At 37.5% G+C, this 26,110-nt stretch overlaps 1 protein-coding gene across 2 annotated transcripts; it reads right to left on the bottom strand.

The window, feature by feature from the left end:
* Positions 1-154: 154 nt before the first annotated feature.
* On the bottom strand, positions 155-24,788 carry LOC123879687 (gelsolin-like). Of its 2 annotated transcripts, none has more exons than XM_045927562.1 (16): positions 24,638-24,788; positions 21,106-21,214; positions 17,478-17,558; positions 16,197-16,271; positions 14,963-15,158; positions 11,551-11,666; positions 10,950-11,127; positions 10,569-10,669; positions 9,221-9,337; positions 7,487-7,555; positions 6,812-6,874; positions 5,663-5,774; positions 2,545-2,666; positions 1,875-1,997; positions 654-758; positions 155-363 (listed from the first exon to the last, which is right to left on the bottom strand). In XM_045927562.1, exons 2-16 carry the CDS (start codon positions 21,211-21,213, stop codon positions 292-294), a joined length of 1,638 nt encoding a protein of 545 aa, XP_045783518.1. In that variant the 5' UTR covers position 21,214; positions 24,638-24,788; the 3' UTR covers positions 155-291. The 2 variants fall into 2 exon arrangements, with proteins under 2 accessions (XP_045783518.1, XP_045783519.1); XM_045927563.1 differs by having other exon boundaries at positions 24,634-24,757.
* Positions 24,789-26,110: the final 1,322 nt, after the last annotated feature.

The raw sequence follows: 26,110 nt of genomic DNA, 5'->3' as shown, positions 1-26,110 counted from the left end.
CATGGCAGCTATTTTGAAATTTATCGTCTTGGTTTTTTATTCATGAGATACGGCCGCTGATAGAAAGCGGAGTCTAAATAATTGTATCCTGTTGACATCCTTCGCATGTTCGTACGGAACCCTAAGAGTAGGTAACTAAAATTAAAAACGTAAGTAATAAAACATTTATTCATATTTTATTGTTATACCTACTACGTATAAATTGCTTTTCCTTATTATGTATTACATTGTATAACAGGCAGGTATATAATTTTTGTTATATAACATAATAAGTGTAGTACAACATGATCATTAAGAATCTGGAATTAGATTACTTCTCATCTCTTCGTTAGCCTGCAGCCTCTGTAATCTTCTCGCACGTTTCTGAAATAAAATAATAGAATTTATAACTCCCGACCCAAAAAGAGGGGTGTTATAAGTTTGACGTGTGTATCTGTGTATCTGTCTGTGGCATCGTAGCTCCTAAACGAATGAACCGAATTGAATTTAGTTTTTTTGTTTAAAAGGTGGCTTGATCGAGAGTGTTCTTAGCTATAATACAAGAAAATCGGTTCAGCCATTTGAAAGTTATATCAGCTCTTATCTAGTTACTGTTACCTTCACTTGTCGGGAGCATCTATTAGTATACATATTAGTATGGAGTTTCAACAAACCTGCCACATCCGATTATCCCATCCAGGAAATGCCGCAAGGAATCTCGGTGATTCCTCTCCTTGCCTGTATATTGTATAATTTCTACCAGTACTAAACGACATAAGCTGAAAACAGTAATCATTGTTAATAGAGCGTTATGGGCTTCTTCTCAGACCAGGGTGCGTTTAAAACCTTCGAAGTTGGCGTGAAAATATCAACGTTATCTTTACTTTAATATTTTAGTTGTTGTTAGATTCGAATGTGATCAGCAATGCAGTGGATTATGGCCTAAAAAAAGGTTCTACTATGCTTCAGCGAACCGAAAATCAGTCAGTCAGTATCAGCGAGCTGAAAATGACTGATATCTGGTCCACCATAATTTATTCTAAGTAGGTAAGTATGTATAATGTAGGTACTTAGTCAATACAAAAAATAAGTTAGTAAAAATGATTAATAATAAGTTAATAAAAATAAGTTAATAAATAAATGTTGCTTTTACCAGTATCAATAATGATATCTAAGTAGCGTTATATGATGCACAGGTATCGTTATGTTATCGTTACTTTTTAACGTTAACATAACGGTACTTTGATAACGGTACGAGAAAAACCGGTATTTGGATTCCTGACCGGTCCAAACAGATCACTTTCATAAGTTGCATCGGCAAAATTCATTCCAGAACCGAATGCCCACCATGGAAATACGGCCCTTATTGCTTGACGTTAAGAGGGGTCTCTCCGTCACTCGCTCCATACAAACGTATTTCGTCTCTCATTGGAATACTAACCAATCACACTCAATGGAATTTGTAGAAACGTTCCGGGAACTAATATCTATACCTGTGGTTTTCCAGATTTCCGATAAAATATTCGGTTCCAAAGTTACGCGGTCTTAAAAATTCACATACAAATCTTTGAGCCCCTGTAATTTTAAAACTACATATTTTTAGAAAAATCTATACACACAGGCACAGATATTAGTTTCTAGAATATGTCTGCAAAATTTCATGGACTTTGGTTGCTTAATATTCAAATGAAATTGGAGCTACGATTGTATGGAGTAAATGACGGAGAGAGCCCTGTTAAGATTTAGGCAACAACCAATAGCGAACGGACGCGCACTATGTTTGACTGAGACTGTTTGTTTCTTGCATTCAAAAATTTGATTTCTGCGCAAGTACATCAGCGTGACTTATAAAAGTGGCATTACTGTAAGTTTTTGGACCGCTTTGTTCAACTTACGTTTATGTAACGGTTCAATGAACTTATAACTTTTTCGGTATTAGGGACGAGTCTACCGATCCAGAAGTATGAATCGTCACTATTATTGTCTATCAGGTAGTACACCTTATTTTCTTTCAAGTCCTGAAACACAAACGAAAATATGCAATATGAAATGTTTGATGAAGACTAACTTTTGGCTCTTATAATATTTTTTTACCCACGACTTTATCTACGTGGATTCAGATTTTTCTAAAGTCCCGTGGGAACCCTTTGTTTTTCCGGGACAAAAAGTTTCTTATAGTACCTGGGATGTATCTTTCGGTTAACTAAACAAATCCATCCATACTTAATATTATAAATGCGAAAGTGTGTCTGTCTGTCTGTCTGTCTGCTACGCTTTCACGGCTCAACCGCTGAACCGATTTTAATGAAATTTTGTAAAAACTTAGGATACATTCCGGGAAAGGACATAGGCTACTTTTTATCCCGAAAAATCAAAGAGTTCCCACGGGATTCCTAAAAACCCATCCGCTTAACCGATTTGTATGAAATTTGGTACCGAGGCAGCTTGCGTCCCTGTAATTGACATAGGCATTTTATCCCGGAAAATCAAGCAGTTCGCACGGGATCTTTAAAAACCTAAATCCACCGGACGAAGTCGCGGTCATCCTCTAGTGATGAATATTACCTTCTGGGTAAATGCACTTATTTTCCTGTAATTCATGACCCCTTCTAACTCCATGACTGCATTGTACAGGCTGTAGCGGTCAGTAAGAAGTTTAGGGATTGTCTCTTCTACATAGCTGTCATCTGTCAAATAAGTAAATAAATATGAGTAAAATTACAAGTAACAAAGACACATAACAATAAGTAATATTAAGTAAAGAAGTCAGATAAGTTGTAAGTAAGTAGTTTGTTAAGCTTTTTTAACCCCCGGCCCAAAAAGAGGGGTGTATAAGTTTGACGTGTGTATCTGTGTATCTGTCTGTGGCATCGTTGCTCCTAAACTAATAAACCGATTTTAATTTAGTTTTTTTTTTTTTGTTTGAAAGGTGGAGAGTGTTCTTAGCTATAATTCAAAAAAATCGATTCAGCCGTTTGAAAGTTATTACTGTAACCTTCACTTGTCGGGAGTGTTATAAATTTTTAATTTACACTTGTTGCACATATATTACCTTGCTATTTCTTATATGAACAATTACTGCATGGTTTGTACACCAGCTGAAACCTTGCAGCGATTCTTATAATAGCATAGCCTACTGGCTATCATACTCGCGACTCTAAGCTTCAAATCTATAGAGCGCACATTGACTTTGCTTAGACATAAGTTTCAGTTAAAACGAGACAGATTTATCCTAGCGATATAACGCTGTCTCGTTTTAACAGTGACTTGAATGCGCTGGGAACCTTCAGATCAAGGAAAGACCTATCCTATAACCATACAATATATTATAATTATTACCATATATAATACCATACCATACCATATATTATATTATTACCATATATATAATTTTTATTAATACCGGTAAATGTATCAATACTTATAATTTTACAGTAGTGATTATAGGTAGGTACCTATACCTATTTTATTATGGATGCCGTGTACAAACTTTCTTCACAGGACGCGAATTTAGTTATCTACCCCTTATAAAAATAAAAATATAACGTTATATAGGTAATATTGGTACCTATAACGCTACTATTAACGGTATTTTTTTACCGTAATATATAGAAACGGTTTTATAGTTTTAACGTTAAAAAATTAAGTAACAGTAGCCCTAGATAAATCTATTGTAAGTTTTCAAAGAATTAGATAGTCCGCAGTCTATTTTGGTTACAGTGTCGGATTACCATGATATTATTGTAGCCTGGTCAGCATATAAGCGGTAATACGGTAAGCATATAAGCAGTAATACGGTACTCAAGGAGTTTTTTAAAATTCTTATACAAGTTAGCCCTTGACTGCCATCTCACCTGGTGGTAAGTGATGATAGATAAGTCTAAGATGGACGCGGGCTAACCTAGGAAGGGTATGGCAATTTTTATTAAGCATCTGGTTACTATACGGCATCGTACCGGAACGCTAAATCGCTTGGCGGCATGGCTTACGGCGGTAACTAGCCACGGCCGAAGCCTCCCACCAGACCAGACCAGAGATTTAGAAATTATAAAATTTCCACTGGTTCGGAATGCAATTTCTACCTAATTACTACATCTTTATAGTAGGTATTTCAATAAAAATCCGGCTAAGTGCGAGTCAGACTCGCGCACTGAGGGTTCCGTACTCGGGTATTTTTTCCAACATTTTGCACGATAAATCAAAAACTATTATGCATAAAATAAAAATCTGTTTAAGAATGTACAGGTAAAGCCCTTTCATATGATACCCCACTTGGTATAGTTATCTTACTTTGAAAATTGAAACATATTTTTTTTTACAATGATGTGACCACAAATTCGCGATTTTCAGATTTATTCCTGTACTTGTGCTATAAGACCTACCTACCTGCCAAATTTCATGATTCTAGGTCAACGGGAAGTACCCTATAGGTTTCTTGACAGACAGACAACAAAGTGATCCTATAAGGGTTCCGATTTTCCTTTTGAGGTACGGAACCCTAAAAGAGCATTCTGTAGTAGCTAGACTACTACATAGAAACCATCGCATGTCCCAGTATTCTGCGGGAAAAATCGTGCAGGTAAAATTTTGCAGTGCGGGCTTACCCGATTAAATTCATGCGGGGCAAGCCACATGCAAAAGCGTTAATAAACAAAAAAATATAGACAAATATTTTCTCTTTAAAGTACTAGGTTTTACCAGAGATAATTTCTGGTTATAAGTATGTACTTGCAACGTTTGTGGTGTGAAAATAAAAGACAAGTGATTAATAAATTACATTTTTAATTGTTTTTGCAGACAACTCCAGACGGATAAAGATCATGTAATCGTAGATAAAAACATACCCTTGTGTGTATATAACATTTATAAAAATAATAATTTATCAGATTTGTAATTATAATACAAAAAATATTATCATGTACTTATTCTATAAATATAATATTGTAGCTATCCTTTTATCAGTAACATTTTTGTGTGAAACAATAAGCAGGTAAGTAATTATTATAATTTAAAAAAAAAATAAGGAAATCGTGTACTTATTCCATAAAATAGGTAAGTATAATATTGTGTCTAAAATTGGTGAATCTGAGTATTTTGACACTGACTGATGTGTATGTATACTGGGCCCTAGCACTCACGAAACTTTTAGCATCGGCGATACGATCGCTGTGTTAAAATCGCGTGTTTGACCATTCGGACTCGGCATCGAGCTACCAAAAATTGACTTGATTGCTTTAACTGGAGATTCAGATTGATGCTTGATTGCTTTACACAGATTAGCCAATGTCAAGTGTGTAGTTATTTACAAGTTAGGTAAACTATATAAGTATGGACTTCGTCTGTGCCGGCGCTCGCCGACACACGCGCGGCGCCCCCAAGAGCGCTTCCCAGTCAGTTCCACCACCAAAAAACAGCAGTAAAACACAAAAATCGGTCACTTCTAACAAAAAAAAAAAAAAAAACACTCCAAAAACTGGCACCACACGCGCGCCAGCAAAAGCCAACACAGACGAAGTCCCTGGAGATTCTATGTGTGTTCTATATGGAGAGGAGTATTCAATTATGACATAGTCTATGCCGCATAGAACTTCCGAAAAGCAACCAAATCGCCGATCGCTGATGCTAAAAGCATCGTGCCTATGGCCCTATCATGCGTTGCGATTTTACTCAAAGATGCCCTTACCACCAGTGGCTCGAACGATGCGAGAGTGGGACATGCCTACATCGCGCCACGTGGCGAAGTACTGCTTGAAGATAGCAGGTTCAGTTCCCTGGGGAATCCGGGCTACGTGCACCTGTTATAAAAATGGTAGGTTAGTCAATGAGTTGACGGGAGTAAGTCCATAGATTTATAATTTTTCTATTTATTAGATAGATAGATAGAAATTATTATTGCATGCAAAACCAGAACAAAAACCGGCCAAGTGCGAGTCAGACTCGCGCACTGAGGGTTCCGTACTCGGGTATTTTTTCCAACATTTTACACGATAAATCAAAAACTATTATGCATAAAAAAAAACTGTTTTAGATATACAGGTAAAAAGCTCTTTTATATGATACCCCACATGGTATAGTTATCTTACTTTGGAAATTAAAACATATTTTAATTTTTTCTCCCTCTCATGTAACCACAAATTCACGGTTTTCGGATTTATTGCCTGTCAAATTTCATGATTCTAGGTCAACGGGAAGTACCCTATAGGTTTTCTTGACAGACACGATGTACGGACAAACGGACGGACAAACAGACAACAAAGTGATCCTATAAGGGCTCCTTTTTTACTTTAGAGGTACGGAACGCTAAAAAGTCAAATAACCTATTTAACAAGTGTAAATTAAAAATTTATAACACCCCCGACAAGTGAAGGTTACAGTAACTAGAAAAGACCTGATAACTTTCAAACGGCTGAACCGATTTTCTTGGACTATTCCGCGCCTACGATCCAAAGTATCTGAGTTTTCCAAAACATCATTTTCAAATAAATAATTATGTATCAAGGCAACGTCCATCTTGACAGCTTGACATAATATTATAAACCTAATGGTTATCTAACCTTCTTTTCTACAAGAAAACTAGAAAAGAGCTGATAACTCTTAAACGGCTGAACCAATTTTTTTGGATTATAGCTAAGAACACTCTCGATCAAGCCACCTTTCAAACAAAAAAAAGTAAATTAAAATCGGTTCATTCGTTTAGGCGCTACGATGCCTCAGACAGATACACAGATACACACGTCAAACTTATAACACCCCTCTTTTTGGGTCGGGGGTTAAAAACTAAATCAATGGTATGCAAAGGCGACCTTGATAGTTAGGCACTAGAAGTTCTTACCCAAGATGGATAGTTTTTAGCAGTCAAATATTGTTGCGCCTTCGCCATTGCCTCGGTTTTTTCCTGAAAAAAAAAACAACAAAATAAGTAACATTATTAACTAGGAATGTAACGGTACATAATTTTGCCAATACGATACCGATACCGAAAATTCAAGAATTTATCGGCGATACCGATACCGATATGCGTCCCTGTTATTGACAAAGGCAACTTTTTATCCCGGAAAATCAAACAGTTCCCACGGGATCTTAAAAACCTAAATCCACGCGGACGAAGTCGCGGGCATCCTCTAATCTATACTAATATTATAAAGAGGAAACCTTTGTATTTTTGTATGTTTGTATTGAATAGGCTCAAAAACTACGGGACCGATTTCAAAATTTCTTTTACCATTACTTAGAGGGATTCTTCCGAATCCGTATAGGCTATATTTTATCCCGGAAAATAGAAAAAATAAATGTCCACCCGTGCGAAGCCGGGTCGGGTCGCTAGTCTATAATAATTATACGCTCTAAAATGTAATTTTGAACTCTGTAATATAGCCTGTAAGTTCCATTTAAGTGGAAATTCCTTTATGGAACTAATAAAAGTCTTAAACCAGATATTGATGGCTTAGCAAAAAATAAAGGTTTCTAGGACTTATTCTTTAGTATAAAAGCTCTCCATATTTTTTACCTTTTGTGTGGCTTGCTTTCCAACCCAAACATATATGCTTCCACTGACTGTGTCTAGGATGTAGGTTTCCTGAAAAAAAAAAAAACTGCAAGTGAGTGATAAATAACAATTAATAACTCTTCTAGGCCGATTCACACTAATTGCGTATGCAGAAGGTACACGTGACACGTGTGTACGCGCGTGAACCCGTAGACGTAACTGCACGCATTACGTCTACGCGAACGTCCACGCCACGCAAGCGGTATGCCATGTTAAGCGCCCAGTACACAATGGTCTGTGATGGGCCACGCTTTGCAATGCACAATTGTAGGCCACGATCACTTGGTGTTCACACAATGGCGCATGGCTCATTGCTGCCTGGCAAACCACTTGCGATGGACGTCGAAGTAATAACGGCTGCGGCTATTTATTTGTATACTGTTTACAAGTATTACAGAAGTGTGTACCGTCACAAAGTTATAAAAAAGAAATGGCGAAAAAGGCGATGGTGGATGCTGACCATTCATCGAAACAGGACAAGGTACGTACATTTTTTAATGTGGTACTTAGGTTATGATATTAATATTTAGAATGTTAACGTAACATGACTAAGAATTTTTTTACCGTTTTCAGGCAATTCATGGACAATCTGTTAAGTGACCTTGTTGCAGAACCATCAGGGGAATTCGATAACTTTGTTCGTATGTCATCTAGTGATTTCGAATATATATTGCAAAAAATATCAAATATATATTGCAAATATAAAAGAATTTTCGAATATATATTGCAAATATAAAAGTGCGGGCTTAGATTGATATAAATCAATAAACTTGAAAGTTTCTTCATTGCTCCACGATATTGACATTTTGGACGATCGAAAATTCTAGTTCTAGCACGAAACACAAAAGTGTACTATCCCGGTCAGCGGCCGGTGACGAACTAAACAATGGCCGATTGTGTAAACACCACAGGCCACGCTACGCCACGATTCCTTTGAAGTGTGCCCAAAAAACCGACAACTCCCCGATTGCGCGCCACGATTGACAATTGTCCGCCATCATATACCATTACCCCCTGTACACAATGGCGATGGCCTGTAGTGGGCCCGCATGGGCCATTGTGTACTGGGGCCTTTAGAGTTCCATACATTACAACGCAATGCTACGCACTACGTCTACGCTTATGCGGCCTGTATGAACGAGCTGTTAGGGTTTCGTCGCAGTCGGGTTAAAAACCAAATTCCATACCACTATTTAGGTACCTATTAAAAAGATTTGCTCGCTCGAAAATTGAGACAAAGTAATGGGCTTTCAAGATGCAGACAGCTTGATGTCAAGCAAGTAGATTTATTTTGCTTGATCAAGCTGTTAGATGGTTGCATCAAACAGCTTGATGCAACCTTCAAGTAGCTTGTAAACGGTCAAAATGCTTGAAAGCAATAACTCAAAATTTAAAAAACCCCCGACACAAAAACCCCCTATAAGAAAACTAGAAATGAGCTGATAACTTTCAAACGGCTGAACCGATTTTCTTCGATTAAAGCTAAGAACACTCTCGATCAAGCCACCTTTCAAACAAAACTAAATTAAAATCGGTTCATTCGTTTAGGAGCTACGATGCCACAGACAGATACACACGACAAACTTATAATACCCCTCTTTCTGGGTCGGGGGGTTAAAAATCTACGTGCTTGGCGTAGCTTCAAAGCTTCAAGCTGCTTGAGCGTCTTGGAAGCCCATTAAGGATGTAAACTACCTGAGGCTTCAACTGTTCTTGACGGAATGGTGCAGGGAGGGGAGTGATCTTCAGTTTTCCAGTGCTGTCCGAAACCTCTGACAGGATTACTGAGCTCTCTTCCTTCTTCTCAAAGGTCTGAAAAAATCGAAATATTGCATCTATGTACTTGATTTCTATTTAAGCTGTATTAAAGTTTCCCCATTCTGGCTGGATCAAAAAAATCGGCCAAGTGCGAGTCAGACTCGCGCACTGAGGGTTCTGTTCTCGGGTATTTTTCCAACATTTTGCACGATAAATCAAAAACTATTATGCATAAAAATAAATTAAAACCTGCTTTAGAATATACAGGTAAAGCCCTTTCATATGATACCCCACTTGGCATAGTTATCTTACTTTGAAAATTTAAACATATTTTAATTTTTTATGACGTATTAAAAAAAAAACTACTTACTAGATCTCGTTCAAACCAATTTTCGGTGAAAGTTATTATGGTAATCTACATCATATATTTTTTTTAGTTTTATCATTCTCTTATTTTAGAAGTTAGAGGGGGGGGGGGGGGGGACACACATTTTACCACTTTGGAAGTGTCTCTCGCGCAAACTATTCAGTTTAGAAAAAAATGTAAAACCTATCCATAGTACCCCACACGTATGGGTAAGATGAAAAAAAATTTTTGAACTTCAGTTCTAAGTATGGGGAACCCCAAAAATTTATTGTTTTTTTCCAATTATTATGTAAAAATCTTAACGCGGTTCACAGAATACATCTACTTACCAAGTTTCAACAGTATAGTTCTTATAGTTTCGGAGAAAAGTGGCTGTGACATACGGACGGACAGACAGACAGACAGACAGACAGGCAGACATGACGAATCTATAAGGGTTCCGTTTTTTGCCATTTGGCTACGGAACCCTAAAAATTGCTAGAGATTTAAAGAGCTATTTGAGCTTTTATTAAACCGACGAGTTTCTTGCTGGGTAGGAAGGATAATTTCACTTGACGATTCAAAAGCATTTTTACAAGTTTATTTGTATAAAAATTTTTCTATCATAATAAAAATACCGGTCAATTGCGAGTCGGACTCGCACACGGAGGGTTCCGTACCATCGTACAAGAAATGACATTTTTTTGTGACGTAGTAGTCACAAATTCTCGATTTTCGGATTTTTCCTTTACAAAGATCTGTCAAATGCCATGATTCAAGGTCAGTATACCCTATAAATTTTGATTGTCTTGCTTGGTCTTCTCTGACACGACAGGCAGACAGACAACGAAATGATCCTATAAGGATTCTTTTCCTTTTGAGGTACGGAACCTAAAAATGTTGGTAAGTCTTGTTCAAATTTAAAAAAAACTAACTAACCTGGTCATCGCCACCAGCACTCTCTTCTGGTACCAGGTCCTTGGATCCTGAGCCAAGATTGGTGAAGAATTTCTGAACATCCACTTCACTGGAGTATTGATCTGCGAAAAAAAGAACATTTTTAACGAGATGACGTACCCTAGGGTACCAACCTTATTACTTAAAAACCGGCCAAGTGCGAGTCAGACTCGCGCGCGTACTCGGGTATTTTTTCCAACATTTTGCACGATAAATCTAATACTATTGGGCATAAAAATAAATAAAAAACTGTTTTAGAATGAACAGGTAAAGCCCTTTGATATGATACCCCACTCGGTATAGTTATCTTACTTTGAAAATTGAAACACATTTTGAATTTGAAAACACAAAGCATTGACTCACCAATAATTTCAACACGGCCTCTCCCATTATGGTCCTGGTCTCTGATCTGGTTGGCCATAGAGATTGCCTTCAGTCGTTCCACGTTCTTTGATTTTTCTCCAACGTAGACGAAGATGTCGTTGTTGATGTCCAGGATGAAGCAGTCGCCTTTGTTCATTGAGGAGATGAGGGGATCCACCTGGGTTGGAGTAAATTGTGCTGATGACGGTTTTGAAGAGTTTTAAGTTCTCAATGGCATGGTCAACAAGTGTAAATTAAAAATTTATAACACCCCCGACAAGTGAAGGTTACAGTAACTAGAAAAGAGCTGATAACTTTCAAACGGCTGAACCGATTTTCTTGGATTATAGCTAAGAACACTCTCGATCAAGCCACATTTCTAACAAAAAAACTAAATTAAAATCGGTTCATTAGTTTAGGAGCTACGATGCCACAGACAGATATACAGATACACAGAAACAAACGTCAAACTTATAACACCCCTCTTTTTGGGTCGGGGGTTAAAAATTAGTCACATAAAATTACATTACTCAAACTTATAGTCCATTCAGTGAACTTATTACTTATAGAAAAATAATGTGACTGATTTTTTTATCCTTACCTGCCTCACCCTGATATTCTTTTTGCCCTTAACTTGGAAGAGTCGCTTCTCTGCGCCAGGGTTGGTCTCCACGTGGTTGAACCCTGACTGATGACCACCATCCATGTAGCGGACCGCTGAGGAACAAGAAATATAATGACATGAGAAAAGGAGTACTAATTGCAACTATTTCCTTAAACCATCCATAATATTTATGATTTTTAGGGTTCCGTACCTCAAAAAGAAAAACGGAACCCTTATAGGATCACTTTGTTGTGTGTTTGTCTGTCTGTCTGTCCGTCTGTCCGTCGTGTCTGTCAAGAAACCTATAGGGTACTTCCCGTTGACCTAGAATAATGAAAGGTAGGTAGATAGGTCTTATAGCACAAGTACAGGAATAAATCTGAAAACCGCGAATTTGTAGTTACATCATTTAAAAAAAAAAATGTGTTTCAATTTTCAAAATAAGATAACTATACCAAGTGGGGTATCATATGAAAGAGCTTTACCTGTACATTCTAAAACAGATTTTTATTTATTTGTATGTGTAATAGCTTTTGAGTTATCGTGCAAAATGTTGGGAAAAATGCCCAACTAACTAAAATACTCTGTGCGCGAGTCTGACTCGCACTTGGCCGGTTTTTTTTTTATTCTGATCAAGTTAGCCCTTGACTACGATCTCACCTGATGATAAGTGATGATGCAGTCGAAGATGAAAGATCGTCGGGGAGTGGATTTGATCCAACCAATGCATATTCTGTTCTCGATATATCTTGCCGTCTTTGCCGGTAAATTGGAGAGAGATGGTTTGCAGCTCTAAACATCCTGGTTTATTGATTTATTGATGCAGAATACTCGGTATGCTTACAGTCAAACACCAAATCGCATACCGAGTTAATGGTTACATACATATACTTAGCTTCTTAAATTCGTTAATGCTAATATAAAAAACATCCAATTCCTGATGCTGAGCAATTAGATTGTTGAGCAAGGTATGTGCTCGCAAAGTTGGCGCATTTTCGGTAAAAATTGTACGAACGAACAGCCCTATCCGGTGCCCTCACCTCTAATTGCACATCTACATAGGCTATCAGGGTTATCAACTTTGTTTCGGAGTAAAGGTAATAGTGTACCAGAATGGCTCTGGTTCTCCTTGTCTGCAAAGTGTCTAACCCTACCATACCCGATACAAATAAAGACGGATACAGGTACAGATAGTATCCGTACATTTTTTTATATAAATTGTGAGCAAATTTACGCTGCACTTTTTAACCCCCGACCCAAAAAGAGGGGTGTTATAAGTTTGACGTGTGTATCTGTGTATCTGTGTATCTGTCTGTGGCATCGTAGCGCCTAAACGAATGAACCGATTTTAATTTAGTTTTTTTGTTTGAAAGGTGGCTTGATCGAGAGTGTTCTTAGCTATAATCTAAAAAAATTGGTTCAGCCGTTTAAGAGTTATCAGCTCTTTTCTAGTTTTCTTGTAGAAAAGAAGGTTAGATAACCGTTAGGTTCATAATATTATGTCAATAGACAAATGTCAAGCTGTCAAGGTGGACGTTGCCTAAATACATAATTATTTATTTGAAAATGATGTTTTGGAAAACTCAAATACTTTGGATCGTCGGGGGTGTTATAAATTTTTAATTTACACTTGTTATATGTATAGCTAGAGTATAATTTGCGTGTGGCGGACTCCACACTACAGAATTATACTCGAGCTTACTACGCACGTACGCATTGTATAACGTGATCATCACACGCGTTGTTGTTCTTACTATTCAGTGATCCAGTAGTGGACATCTTACCTCCTCCAGGGAAATAGTTCAGGAACTGCTGGCTCTCATAGCCCATAGTCTCCCTGTGCTGCACCGCCTTGCCGTCAAACTTGTCGTCCAAGCCAACTGTCAAGATGGCAGCAGCACCTGACTCATCCTGGCTGCTCTCAGAACCAATCCAGTAGTGGGCATCTTACCTCTTTCAATGAAGTAGTTCAAGAACAGCTGATTTCCACTACTCATAGTCTACCTATGCTGCACCGTTTTGCCATCTTTATCATCCAAGACAACCTTCAAGATGGCAGGCGTGCCTAACATCCTGATTCCTCTTACTATCCAGTGGTAGATGTCTTACCTCCTCCAGGGAAATAGTTCAGGAACTGCTGGCTCTCATAGCCCATAGTCTCCCTGTGCTGCACCGCCTTGCCGTCAAACTTGTCGTCCAAGCCAACTGTCAAGATGGCAGCAGCACCTGACTCATCCTGGCTGCTCTCAGAACCAATCCAGTAGTGGGCATCTTACCTCTTTCAATGAAGTAGTTCAAGAACAGCTGATTTCCACTACTCATAGTCTACCTATGCTGCACCGTTTTGCCATCTTTATCATCCAAGACAACCTTCAAGATGGCAGGCGTGCCTAACATCCTGATTCCTCTTACTATCCAGTGGTAGATGTCTTACCTCCTCCAGGGAAATAGTTCAGGAACTGCTGGCTCTCATAGCCCATAGTCTCCCTGTGCTGCACCGCCTTGCCGTCAAACTTGTCGTCCAAGCCAACTGTCAAGATGGCAGCAGCACCTGACTCATCCTGGCTGCTCTCAGAACCAATCTAGTAGTGGGCATCTTACCTCTTTCAATGAAGTAGTTCAAGAACAGCTGATTTCCACTACTCATAGTCTACCTATGCTGCACCGTTTTGCCATCTTTATCATCCAAGACAACCTTCAAGATGGCAGGCGTGCCTAACATCCTGATTCCTCTTACTATCCAGTGGTAGATGTCTTACCTCCTCCAGGGAAATAGTTCAGGAACTGCTGGCTCTCATAGCCCATAGTCTCCCTGTGCTGCACCGCCTTGCCGTCAAACTTGTCGTCCAAGCCAACTGTCAAGATGGCAGCAGCACCTGACTCATCCTGGCTGCTCTCAGAACCAATCCAGTAGTGGGCATCTTACCTCTTTCAATGAAGTAGTTCAAGAACAGCTGATTTCCACTACTCATAGTCTACCTATGCTGCACCGTTTTGCCATCTTTATCATCCAAGACAACCTTCAAGATGGCAGGCGTGCCTAACATCCTGATTCCTCTTACTATCCAGTGGTAGATGTCTTACCTCCTCCAGGGAAATAGTTCAGGAACTGCTGGCTCTCATAGCCCATAGTCTCCCTGTGCTGCACCGCCTTGCCGTCAAACTTGTCGTCCAAGCCAACTGTCAAGATGGCAGCAGCACCTGACTCATCCTGGCTGCTCTCAGAACCAATCCAGTAGTGGGCATCTTACCTCTTTCAATGAAGTAGTTCAAGAACAGCTGATTTCCACTACTCATAGTCTACCTATGCTGCACCGTTTTGCCATCTTTATCATCCAAGACAACCTTCAAGATGGCAGGCGTGCCTAACATCCTGATTCCTCTTACTATCCAGTGGTAGATGTCTTACCTCCTCCAGGGAAATAGTTCAGGAACTGCTGGCTCTCATAGCCCATAGTCTCCCTGTGCTGCACAGCCTTGCCGTCAAACTTGTCGTCCAAGCCAACTGTCAAGATGGCAGCCGCGCCTGACTCATCCTGGCTGCTCTCAGAACCAATCCAGTAATGAATGTCCCAGGATAGGTTGTTGCGCTTGTCTGCGGTCGTCTGAAATAAGAATAAATATGATCATGACATAACTAATATGTTGGTGATTGTTTTTTCCTGGTGTTGTTGATAAATAAAGAACGGACTCTGTCCGCGTGGATTTAGGTTTTAGGAACCCCGTGGAAAATCTTTGATTTTCCGGGATAAAAAGTGACCTATGTGTTAGTGCAGGATATTATCTGCTGACGCCCGCGACTTCGTCCGCGTGGATTTAGGTTTTTCGAAATCCCGTGGGAACTCTTTGGTTTTCCGGGATAAAAAGTGGCCTATGTGCTAATCCAGAATATTATCTATCTCCATTCCGAATTTCAGCCAAATCCGTCCAGTAGTTTTTGCGTGAAGGAGTAACAAACATATACACACACACATACAAACTTTCGCCTTTATAATATATTAGTGTGATCTCCATTCTAAATTTCAGACAGATCCATCTAGTAGATTTTGCGTGAAAGGCATACGCACAAACTTTCGCCTTTATAATATTAGTGTGAAGTGTGATAAGTGGGAGGTCTCGGGTTCGATTACTGGCAGGACCAATTTAGCAATTTAAAATTTCTGGTCTGGTCTGGTGGGAGGTTTAGGCCGTGGCTAGTTACCACCCTACCGTCAAAGCCGTGCCGCCAAGCGATTTAGCGTTCTGGTACGATGCCGTGTAGAAACCAATCAGAGGTATGTAAATAAAAATAAATAAATAAAATAAATATACTTTTATTTGGGACTATAAGCTAGGCGCAAACCAGTACATAGGATGGAAACTGCTTTAACTCTTTCAAGTTAGCCTACTTCTAACTTAGACTTCATCATCACTTACCACCAGGTGAGATCGCAGTCTAGGGCTAACTTGTCTCGGAAGAAAAAAAAGGCCCGGCTGAGATCTGTTTTTCGTGCACATATCCTTAGTATTAGCAAAGATTAGTTAACACTTAAGTTTGAGTGAAAGCCCCAACTTATGTTGTGAAATTTTGTACTGTAATTACTGTATAAAAATAAATACTGTACTGTAATATAATGTAACTATAATTTTGTGAAATTTCTTACCTTCAGGACAATGTATGAGTCTCCTTTGTAGAATTTGCCCACATCTGTTGCAGGCACCACTACTGGTTCGAAGTTCTGGAATTGAAACAGGAAGATATAGTTAAACGCTAAATACCAACTTAGCTCTAAATTTTAGTTGTTCATCCAAAGGGGTAATGCTGCCAGCATCATTACTGTAGTACATTGCCTCGCTTTGGTGGTCTCGATGAGGTTTTAGATTTAATTTAGTTTAAAATTTAATTTAGTTTAAAATTTAATTTAGTTTAAAATTTAATTTAGTTTAAAATTTAATTTAGTTTAAAATTTAATTTAGTTTAAAATTTAATTTAGTTTAAAATTTAATTTAGTTTAAAATTTAATTTAGTTTAAAATTTAATTTAGTTTAAAATTTAATTTAGTTTAAAATTTAATTTAGTTTAAAATTTAATTTAGTTTAAAATTTAATTTAATTATTTTTATTTTTTTTAGTTTTTATTCAGATGTAAGTTTATTTTATGTAAAAAAAAACTCTTATGTTGATGTCAATTCAGTGAAACAAGTGTAAATTAAAAATTTATAACACCCCCGACAAGTGAAGGTTACGGTAACTAGAAAAGAGCTGATAACTTTCAAACGGCTAGGCTGAACCGATTTTCTTGAATTATAGCTAAGAACACTCTCGATCAAGCCACCTTTCAAAAAAAAAAACTAAATTAAAATCGGTTCATTAGTTTAGGAGCTACGATGCCACAGACAGATAAACAGATACACACGTCAAACTTATAACAACCCTCTTTTTGGGTCGGGGGTAAAAAATTCTTTGACTACAAGTATTCTAAGACCCAAGCTAGGGCAATTAGAGTTAAATATTTAGATATTTACATTACACTCATCCTAGCATTTACTTACCAAGGTCTTGTCTGGTCCCGAAAATACCCGAAAAAAATAATTGGTGATCGATTATGGCTGTGCTTATGGTCTCTGAGTGTGAGTGGAGAGTACTAGGTACTATTCCACGCTGGAAGGATTTGTATAGTAATCACACTAATATTATAAAGGCGAAAGTTTGTATGTGTGTGTGTGTGTCTATGTTTGTTACTCCTTCACGCAAAAACTACTGGACGGATTGGGCTGAAATTTAGAATGGAGATAGATTATACCCTGGATAGGCTACTTAGGCTACTTTTTATCCCGGAAAATCAAATAGTTCCCACGGGATTTTTAAAAAACTACATCCACGCGAACGAAGTCGCGGGCATCAGCTAGTTAGATAATAGTTTTAAGTTTTATTTAGGTACTTGCCTCAATTCTCCACAATTCGAGACCAGCGCGTGTCCCTGCATTGGCAAAAGCTGGGTGTGATCTGGCCTTTTGTCTGGCATCCTGGAAATAGAAGAGGATTTGAGCACTTTAATTTTTGACGATCTCCCAGGCTCAGTAGTTAGCACTGTGATCGTATAAGTCATAGCATTAAAATATACTAAGCGACAGAAAAACAATTTTACTCTAATACTAGCTGATGCCCGCAGCTTCGCCCGCGTGGATTGGTCAGATCCCCTGCAGCATCAGGATTGAAGAGTTGGACTCCAAATTTTTTATGAAACAATGTCGCAACGTTCCTCTATCGATTAAAATAGAAATGACGCAAATTGGTTCAAAAATCTCGGAGATTTCGGTATACATAGGTAGAAACACACAACTCCCTTTTTGAAAGTCGGTTAAAAAAGTAGCCTATGTTACTCCCTGGTCAATTCTCTACTTATCTGTGAAAATCCCGTCAAAATCGATTCAGCCGATCCCAAGATTAGCCTTTTCAAACAGACAGACAGACAGACAGACAAAAATTTTAAAAACGTGTGATTCAGTTATAGTATCGTTCAAATAACCATATGACCTTAATATGCGGTAGTTATTTCGAAATTACAGACAGACACTCCAATTTTATTTATTACTAGCTGATGCCCGCAGCTTCGCCCGCGTGGATTTAGGGTCTGAAATCCCGTAGGAAAGTTGTCACAAAGTTCCTCTATCGATTAAAAAAAAAATTACGCAAATCGGTTCAGAAATCTCGGAGATTTCGGTGTACATAGGAAGAAAAACACAACTCCCTTTTTGAAAGTCGGTTAAAAAAGTAGCCTATTTTATTCCCTGATCAATCCTCTACTTGTCTGTGAAAACCCCGTCAAAGTCGGTCCAGCCGTTCCGAAGATTAGCCTTTTCAAACAGACAGACAGACAGACAGACAGACAGACAGACAGACAGACAGACAGACAGACAAAAATTTTAAAAACGTGTGATTCAGTGTTGGTATCGTTCAAATAACCATTTGAGCTTAATATGAGGTAGTTATTTCGAAATTACAGACAGACACTCCAATTTTATTTATTAGTATAGATATTATATATATATATATATAATTATAGTATAGAGTATAGATTTCTACGTTTATTAAGACGATCACAGTCGGGTTTTAGTTTTCAACTTTATCTTGTTAACATCATCATCATATACAAGGAACCGAAAGCTTATAATTTGCTAAGCTTTGCTTAACAGGACTCTCTCCGTCACTCGTTTCATACAATCGTAGTTCCAATTTCATTTGAATATTAAGCAACCAAATTCCATGAAATTTTGCAGACATATGTCTGCAAAATTTCATGGAATCTATTAATTTAATTTCATGGGTCTAGAATATTCTAGAAACTAATATCTGTGTCTGTGGTGTTTTAGATTTTTCTAAAAATATGTAGTTTTAAAATTACAGGGGCTCAAAGATTTGTATGAAAATTTTTAAGACCGCGTAACTTTGAAACCGAATATTTTAACAGAAATCTGGAAACTACAGACATAGATATTAGTTTCTAGAATATGTCTGCAAAATATCATGGACTTTGGTTGCTTAATATTCAAATGAAATTGGAACTACGATTGTATGAAACGCGTGACGGAGAGAGCCCTCTTAAGCTTTTGGTTCCTTGTATATCATGGACTTCCGCAAAATAACGCCTGCTTGTATACTACATTATCATCATGATTATCCCATCCCAAAGGGGAACTAAGTGCATTGATCGTTACAATGTACCAATCCCACCTACCTAAAAATTTGAACGACGTCTAAAAATACCTACAGAGGTTCAAGGTTGAAGTTGAAATTGATTCATTGGACGCCTATTGAGGAAAACACAAACAAGATATACCTAGTTACCTACCTATATACAGGGTGTTTGGTAATCACACTAATATTATAAAGGCGAAAGTTTGTATGTGTGTGTGTGTGTGTATGTGTGTGTGTATGTTTGTTACTCCTTCACGCAAAAACTATTGGTCGGATTTGGCTGAAATTTAGAATGGAGATAGATAATATCCTGGATTAGCACATAGGCTACTTTTTATCCCGGAAAATCAAAGAGTTCCTACGGGATTTCAAGAAACCTAAATCCACGTGAACGAATTCGCGGGTATCGGCTAGTTAGTATATAATGACGACACGTACCCATGCTACTTTGATCTGATAAACACAATGCTGAAGTATAATGACGAAATAAAATTATAAAAATTTCCAAAATACAAAATTTAAAAAAAAAATATGTCAAGGTTTTCATGACCCTAACTCACTGAGATCGTTGGCCATCATTAGATAGGCCGAGACCAACGATCTCAGTGAGTTAGGGCACATTAGAGCCATGAAAACTTGGTCATAAAAAAAATTAAAATTTTGTATGGAAATTTTTATAATTTTATTTCGTCATTTTACTTCAGCATTGTATTTATCAGATCAAAGTAGCATGGGTACGTGTCGTCATTATATACTAATTACCAAACACCCTGTATATTGCTCTAATTAATATCTAATTGCCTAGCCTAATTACTCTAATTAACCTACCAAGTGCATATTACTGGTTCTATTAAAAACTAGTTTTTAGGTTAATGTAAGTTAGTTTAAGTTTAGCTAAATTTTTTTATAGTTCCGTACTACTAAGGAAAAACGGAACCTACATCTAAGGATCACTTTGCTGTCTGTCTGTTCGTCTGTCGTGTCTGTCAAGAAATCTATAGGGTAGGTTTTTTCCTTTACCTGCCGAATTTAACGATTCTAGGTCAACGGGAAATACTTTATAGGTTTTCTTGACAGACACGACAGACAGACTGATAGAAGACAGACAGACAGACAAAAAAGTGATTCTATAAGGGTTCCGATTTTCCTTTTAAGGTACGGACCCTAAAGAAAAGCCCTGACTCACCCATCAACACCCAGCCGCCCAAACCCTTGGACGTAAGCTAAAATGCGCAGAGGTTCCCTTTATTATCTAAATAAAACTATAAAGCTACTTTTTTAACCGACTTTTTAAAAGGGAGTTGTGTTTTTCTACCTATGTACACCGAAATCTCCGAGATTTCTGAACCGATTTGCGTAATTTTTTTTTTATCGATAGAGGAGCTTTGTGACATTGTTTCATAAAAAAATTGGATTCCAACTCCTCAATCCTGATGCTACAGGGCAGGGGACCTCACCAATACTGTTGGGATTTAGAAACTGTCGGTTATAAATTGATTGATATTGAAGGTATCTGTACCAAGTAAAGACTTTGTCGTTGACCTCGAGGACCCAACTCCTCAACCCTGATGCTGTAAGGAATTGCATTCCTAAATCCTGGTGATCCCTCGAGATTTTTAAAGGATCATCCGTTTAAATGTTTTTACGTGGTACAGAAACACGTTGCATCCCGGGGACGGGCTATTCCGGATAGACTACTTTTGTCCTGGAAAATCAAAAGTTCCCACGGGATTTCAGACCTTAAATCCACGCGGGCGAAGCTGCGGGCATCAGCTAGTGTGTAATGTAGACAAGAAATAAGCTCGGATTTTTCGAAATTCCCACGGGATAGGGAATAAAGGGGAATATTTTCGCTGAGCGAACAAGAAAGCTTACCTTATCAGTGAGTGACGTGATCCGAGGTGATAAGGGCTGTTGTCTGACTGCCGTCCTGGCGTGAACTGCTGTTAGAGCGACGAACGCCCAGATGATGAGTAGCTTCATGCTGGAAAGAAGGAAATAAGATAGATAAATAGATAGATAGATAGAAATACTTTATTGCACACAAAAACACATGTAAAGGATAACAACACAGTAAGAAGAAAACAGAAAAAAAAACAATTGTGTGCAAAGGCGGCCTTATTGCTTGGAGCAATCTCTACCAGGCAACCTTTGCTGAAAGGAGAAGTTCTAGGAAGGAGGTTGGATAGTACCAAGTCGCAAGGATTTTTTTTTTTTAAAGATTTATATATATACTAATAAACACAATCTATACATATAATAAAATTGTAGAAAAGTGGTGTCTGTACAATGGAAATATATAAAAAAAAAGTAGCAGGGGTTGTTATTATATCGATGCCGAACCCGAAATTGTAATTAATTTTTTTTTGTCTGTTTGTCTGTTTGTCTGTGTGTTTGTGCACGCTAATCTCAGATTACACGGCTTATTCGATTTAGATACGGTTTTCACTAATATATTGTAGTAAGCTTCACTTAGGGTTTAGTGTTTATTTCATGTCAATCGGTTCATAAATAAAAAAGTTATGTCAATTTAAAGAATCACGGCGCCTCGCGCCTGAGCGTCCGTGGCTATATAAAGCGCGAAAAGTCACTATTCCACGCGAACGAAGTCGCGGGCACAGCTAGTATATACTAATAACATAAGATCTATGAATGACTAGCCGATGCCTGCGACTTCGCCCGCGTGGATTTAGGTTTTTCGAAATCCCGTGGGATTTTCCGGGATAAAAAGTAGCCTATGTGCTAATCTAGGATAATTTTTATCTCCATTCCAAATTTCAACCAATTTTGTCTAGTAGTTTTTGCGTGAAGGAGTAACAAACACACACACACACACACACATACTCACATATACACAAACTTTCTCCTTTATAATATTAGTGTTATGTGATGTAATATCACTAGATTTGCTTTGTTAAATGGTCAAATTGAGTTGTCGTTCGAGATTTAGCCATATCCCTGAGTGATTTAGCCAATTTATGCCATTTCACTGCGTACAAATATGCCTACTTACATAATGTATGACCACCTGTGTCCACCAGTGCGTCTCATAATAAAGGAAATAATATTATATCCGTGATACATGAGGGAAGTAAATACATCTACAAAGTACAAGCATTTTATCACAATATTTCCTCTATGATAATTATTACTATCCTTATATGGATCACGTATAAAAACATTATTAAGTACTAGCTGTGCCCGCGTCGTTCGCGTGGAATAGTGACTTTTCGGGCAGCGTGATTCTTTAAATTGACATAACTTTTTTATTTATGAACCGATTGACATGAAATAAACACTAAATGTTAAGTGAAGCTTACTACAATATATTAGTGAAAACCGTATCTAAATCGAATAAGCCGTTTCTGATATTAGCGTGCACAAACACACAGACAAAAAAAATTTATTACAATTTCGGGTTCGGCATCGATATAATAACAACCCCTGCTACTTTTTTTTTATATATTTCCATTGTACAGACACCACTTTTCTACAATTTTATTATATGTATAGATATAGTATCTAAATGCCTCATGCCTACTGATTTTCCGTACAATGCTGAGACATACAATGACTCAGATTGTTGATATCATCCTTACAAGGCCTAGCTAGTATATAAAGTAACATGCCTATTTACAATAATATTATATGACAAGGATTTTGGGTTCCGTACTCTATTTTTTTTTTAAAATAAAAAACCGGCCAAGTGCGAGTCAGACTCGCGCACTGAGGGTTTCGTACTGGGGTATTTTTTCTAACATTTTGTACGATAAATCAAAAACTATCAAACTTCAGCCCGATCTGTGAGTTGATAGATCAGTCAGTCAGTCAGTCAGCTTTTTCTATAACATAATATACATAAAGCTCCGGGCACATTGGCGTTGCGACGAAACGCAGCAAGGCGCCTTTTTGAAATGAAACCGAAATTTTAACAATTCTATGTAATTTGTAGCTATACCTACTCGTAAATTTTAACCCTCGACCCAAAAAGAGGGATGTGTCTGTCTGTGGCATCGTAGCTCCTAAACTAATGAACCGATTTTAATTTAGTTTTTTTTGTTTGAAAGGTGGCTTAATCGAGAGTGTTCTTAGCTATAATCGAAGAAAATCGGTTCAGCCGTTTGAAAGTTATCAGCTCTTTTCTAGTTACTGTAACCTTCACTTGTCGGGGGTGTTATAAATTTTTAATTTACACTTGTCTATAATAAGTACATTTAAATTCAGTCGTAAGTAATTTTCAGAGTTCCGTTGCGTATAGTACTATTATATTATTCTGTGGTTCCGTACCCAATGGACTCTATAACTAAGCATACACTGTCCGTTCGTCTGTCGGTCCGTTTTTCTCTCACACTTTCCACGTAAATAATAATTAATTTAAGGTTTATTGCTTATCTTATAAATTTTCCTATTATGATATTTATTTTAATCAACATAATAGTTTTTTTAATGAAATAAAATTACATCTAAATTAAAACTAAAACAAATAAAAATTATTAAATTAAATTAAATCTAAAAAGGTTTGTTAAGTTTAATCTTGTAGTAGATATCTACATTATGTGGTAACATCTCTAGATACGTAATAATATGAGGTCAGAAAGTTCTCAGAGTTGACCTTGCACTATTCAAAACAATGTGAAGAAATCTAACACAGCCCGGCTAGCATGGGCAGTAGATAAAAATTATATCCCCGATTATATCCACTGATTTCTATCACATCAGTGGATATAATCGGGGGATATAATTTTTATCTACTGCCCATGCTAGCCGGGCAGAGCGGCTTTTATGCATCTTAGCGGAATGGGAAATCGCTTGGCGGTATGTCTTTGCCGCTAGGGTGGTAACTAGCATCGACCGAAGCGTCCCATCAATTCAAAGTTATACCGGTAGGCATTTTAACTTAGCAATTATAGTCGAGCCTAATTTCCTGTAGCAGAACTTTATTTTTAACCCTCGACCCAAAAAGAGGGGTACTATAAGTTTGACGTGTGTATCTGTCTGTGGCATCGTAGTTCCTAAACTAATGAACCGATTTTAATTTAGTTTTTTTTTGTTTGAAAGGTCTTGATCGAGAGTGTTCTTACCTATAATCCAAGAAAATCGGTTCAGCCGATTGGAAGTTATCAGCTCTTTTCTAGTTATTACTTGTCGGGGGTGTTATAAATTTTTAATTTACTTTTGTCAAGAAACAAAACACCAGACCCAAAACCGAATATTGAATTAGGAATTCAACCAAATTATTTTCACTTTCTTTTTGTGTTTTTCTAAGTTATAAATAGGTTAATTACCTAATACAATACCTAATTAAAATAAAATAACACTTACATATTTATTTGATTACAATATTTACGAAAACAGGTATAAAAAAACTCTATAAAAAAACCACAAAAGGAAACCAAAATAAACTTACATTTGATTTTCACGGAAATAACAGAGTTATTCTATTAAATATTGCAAAAAATTGAACGCGCGTTGTCTGTTAGACCGCGTTTAAAACTGATCTGAATTTCTTAGCTCCGTTTGATTCAATGTTATACTTATGTCGCTACATATCTGTTGGACCGGTCAAATGTCAAATAATCAAGATGGCCGTTGATTAAAGGCTCTTCCACATATCTATACTAATAAATAAAATTGGAGTGTCTGTCTGTAATTTCGAAATAACTATCGCATATTAAGGTCATATGGTTATTTGAACGATACTATAACTGAATCACACGTTTTTAAATTTTTTGTCTGTCTGTCTGTCTGTTTGAAAAGGCTAATCTTGGGAACGGCTGAACCGATTTTGACGGGATTTTCACAGACAAGTAGAAAATTGACCAGGGAGTAACATAGGCTACTTTTTTAAACGACTTTCAAAAAGGGAGTTGTGTTTTTATACCTATGTACACCGAAATCTCCGAGATTTCTGAACCGATTTGCGTCATTTCTTTTTTAATCTATAGAAGAACTTTGCGTTGCGACATTGTTTCATAAAAAATTTGGAGTCCAACTCCTCAATCCTCATGCTGCAGGGGATCTGACCAATCCACGCGGGCGAAGCTGCGGGCATCAGCTAGTTAAGACTATAGTGCGTTTCATCGAATAGTACCTATGGCCTTATGTTGGCTCCCCTGCCTGTCCAAGTCATTGGCACCATATTTGCATAAGAAGACGCAGATTTTGTTTATTTTCATTTGATTTTTCCTGAATGAATGAAATGAAAATCAAATGAAAATAAACAAAATCTGCGTCTTCTCATGCCAATATGGTGCCAATGACTTGGACAGACAGGGGAGCCAACATAACGCTATAGGTACTATTCGATGAAACGCTATAGTACGTTTCTTCTTTTCTTACGTAGGGAAAATCTGAAGATATCTTACTTATTGGGGAATACCTAATTAAATCAAGGGCTCGCATATTGGGACTTAGGAGGCTTTGATTTTCAATATTCGGTAGGTTAATAAATATAGACAGCGCATGTCAATCGATTGTGATTGTTCAGCGACGTTGACTCAAGTCGGTAACTGGATGGGTGACCAATTTTGGAGGTCTGAATTTGGCCGTTACGTTTGCATGCCTCGGAGAGCACATTAAGCCATTTGTCCCGGTTAAATTTTGACGATTACCGCTTATCGCATAAAAACTAAGTTATAGGGTCAAAAATTAAAATTAGGATATATTTCAAACCAGTAGATTTGCTTGACGGTTCAATTAAATCACTTGTAAAAGTTCATTTGAATATAAAATGTCTCTATTTCTATTAAAAATCGTTAAAATATTATGTGGTGTTACCTTTACCTACCTAAATTAAACTCGTTTTGAAGTTTAACTATTATGTAAGCAATTGAATGGGACCTTTTATTATCACACTGCAAAATACACCTATTTACATCGG

The sequence above is a fragment of the Maniola jurtina genome, chromosome 28, assembly GCF_905333055.1.
Source record: "Maniola jurtina chromosome 28, ilManJurt1.1, whole genome shotgun sequence".
Lineage (NCBI taxonomy): Eukaryota > Metazoa > Arthropoda > Insecta > Lepidoptera > Nymphalidae > Maniola > Maniola jurtina.
Note: the sequence above shows the minus strand (reverse complement) of the source record. Positions and strands in the feature narration are given on the sequence as shown.

Excerpts from the sequence above, each read along its gene's own strand:
- LOC123879687 (XM_045927562.1), bottom strand. The coding sequence starts at position 21,213 with ATGAAGCTACTCATCATCTGGGCGTTCGTCGCTCTAACAGCAGTTCAC. Across the intron at positions 6,875-7,486 it reads GAAAGCAAGCCACACAAAAG|GAAAAAACCGAGGCAATGGC; the intron begins GTAAAAAATATG and ends TTTTTTTTTCAG. Across the intron at positions 1,998-2,544 it reads TAAGTGCATTTACCCAGAAG|GACTTGAAAGAAAATAAGGT; the intron begins GTAATATTCATC and ends TTTGTGTTTCAG.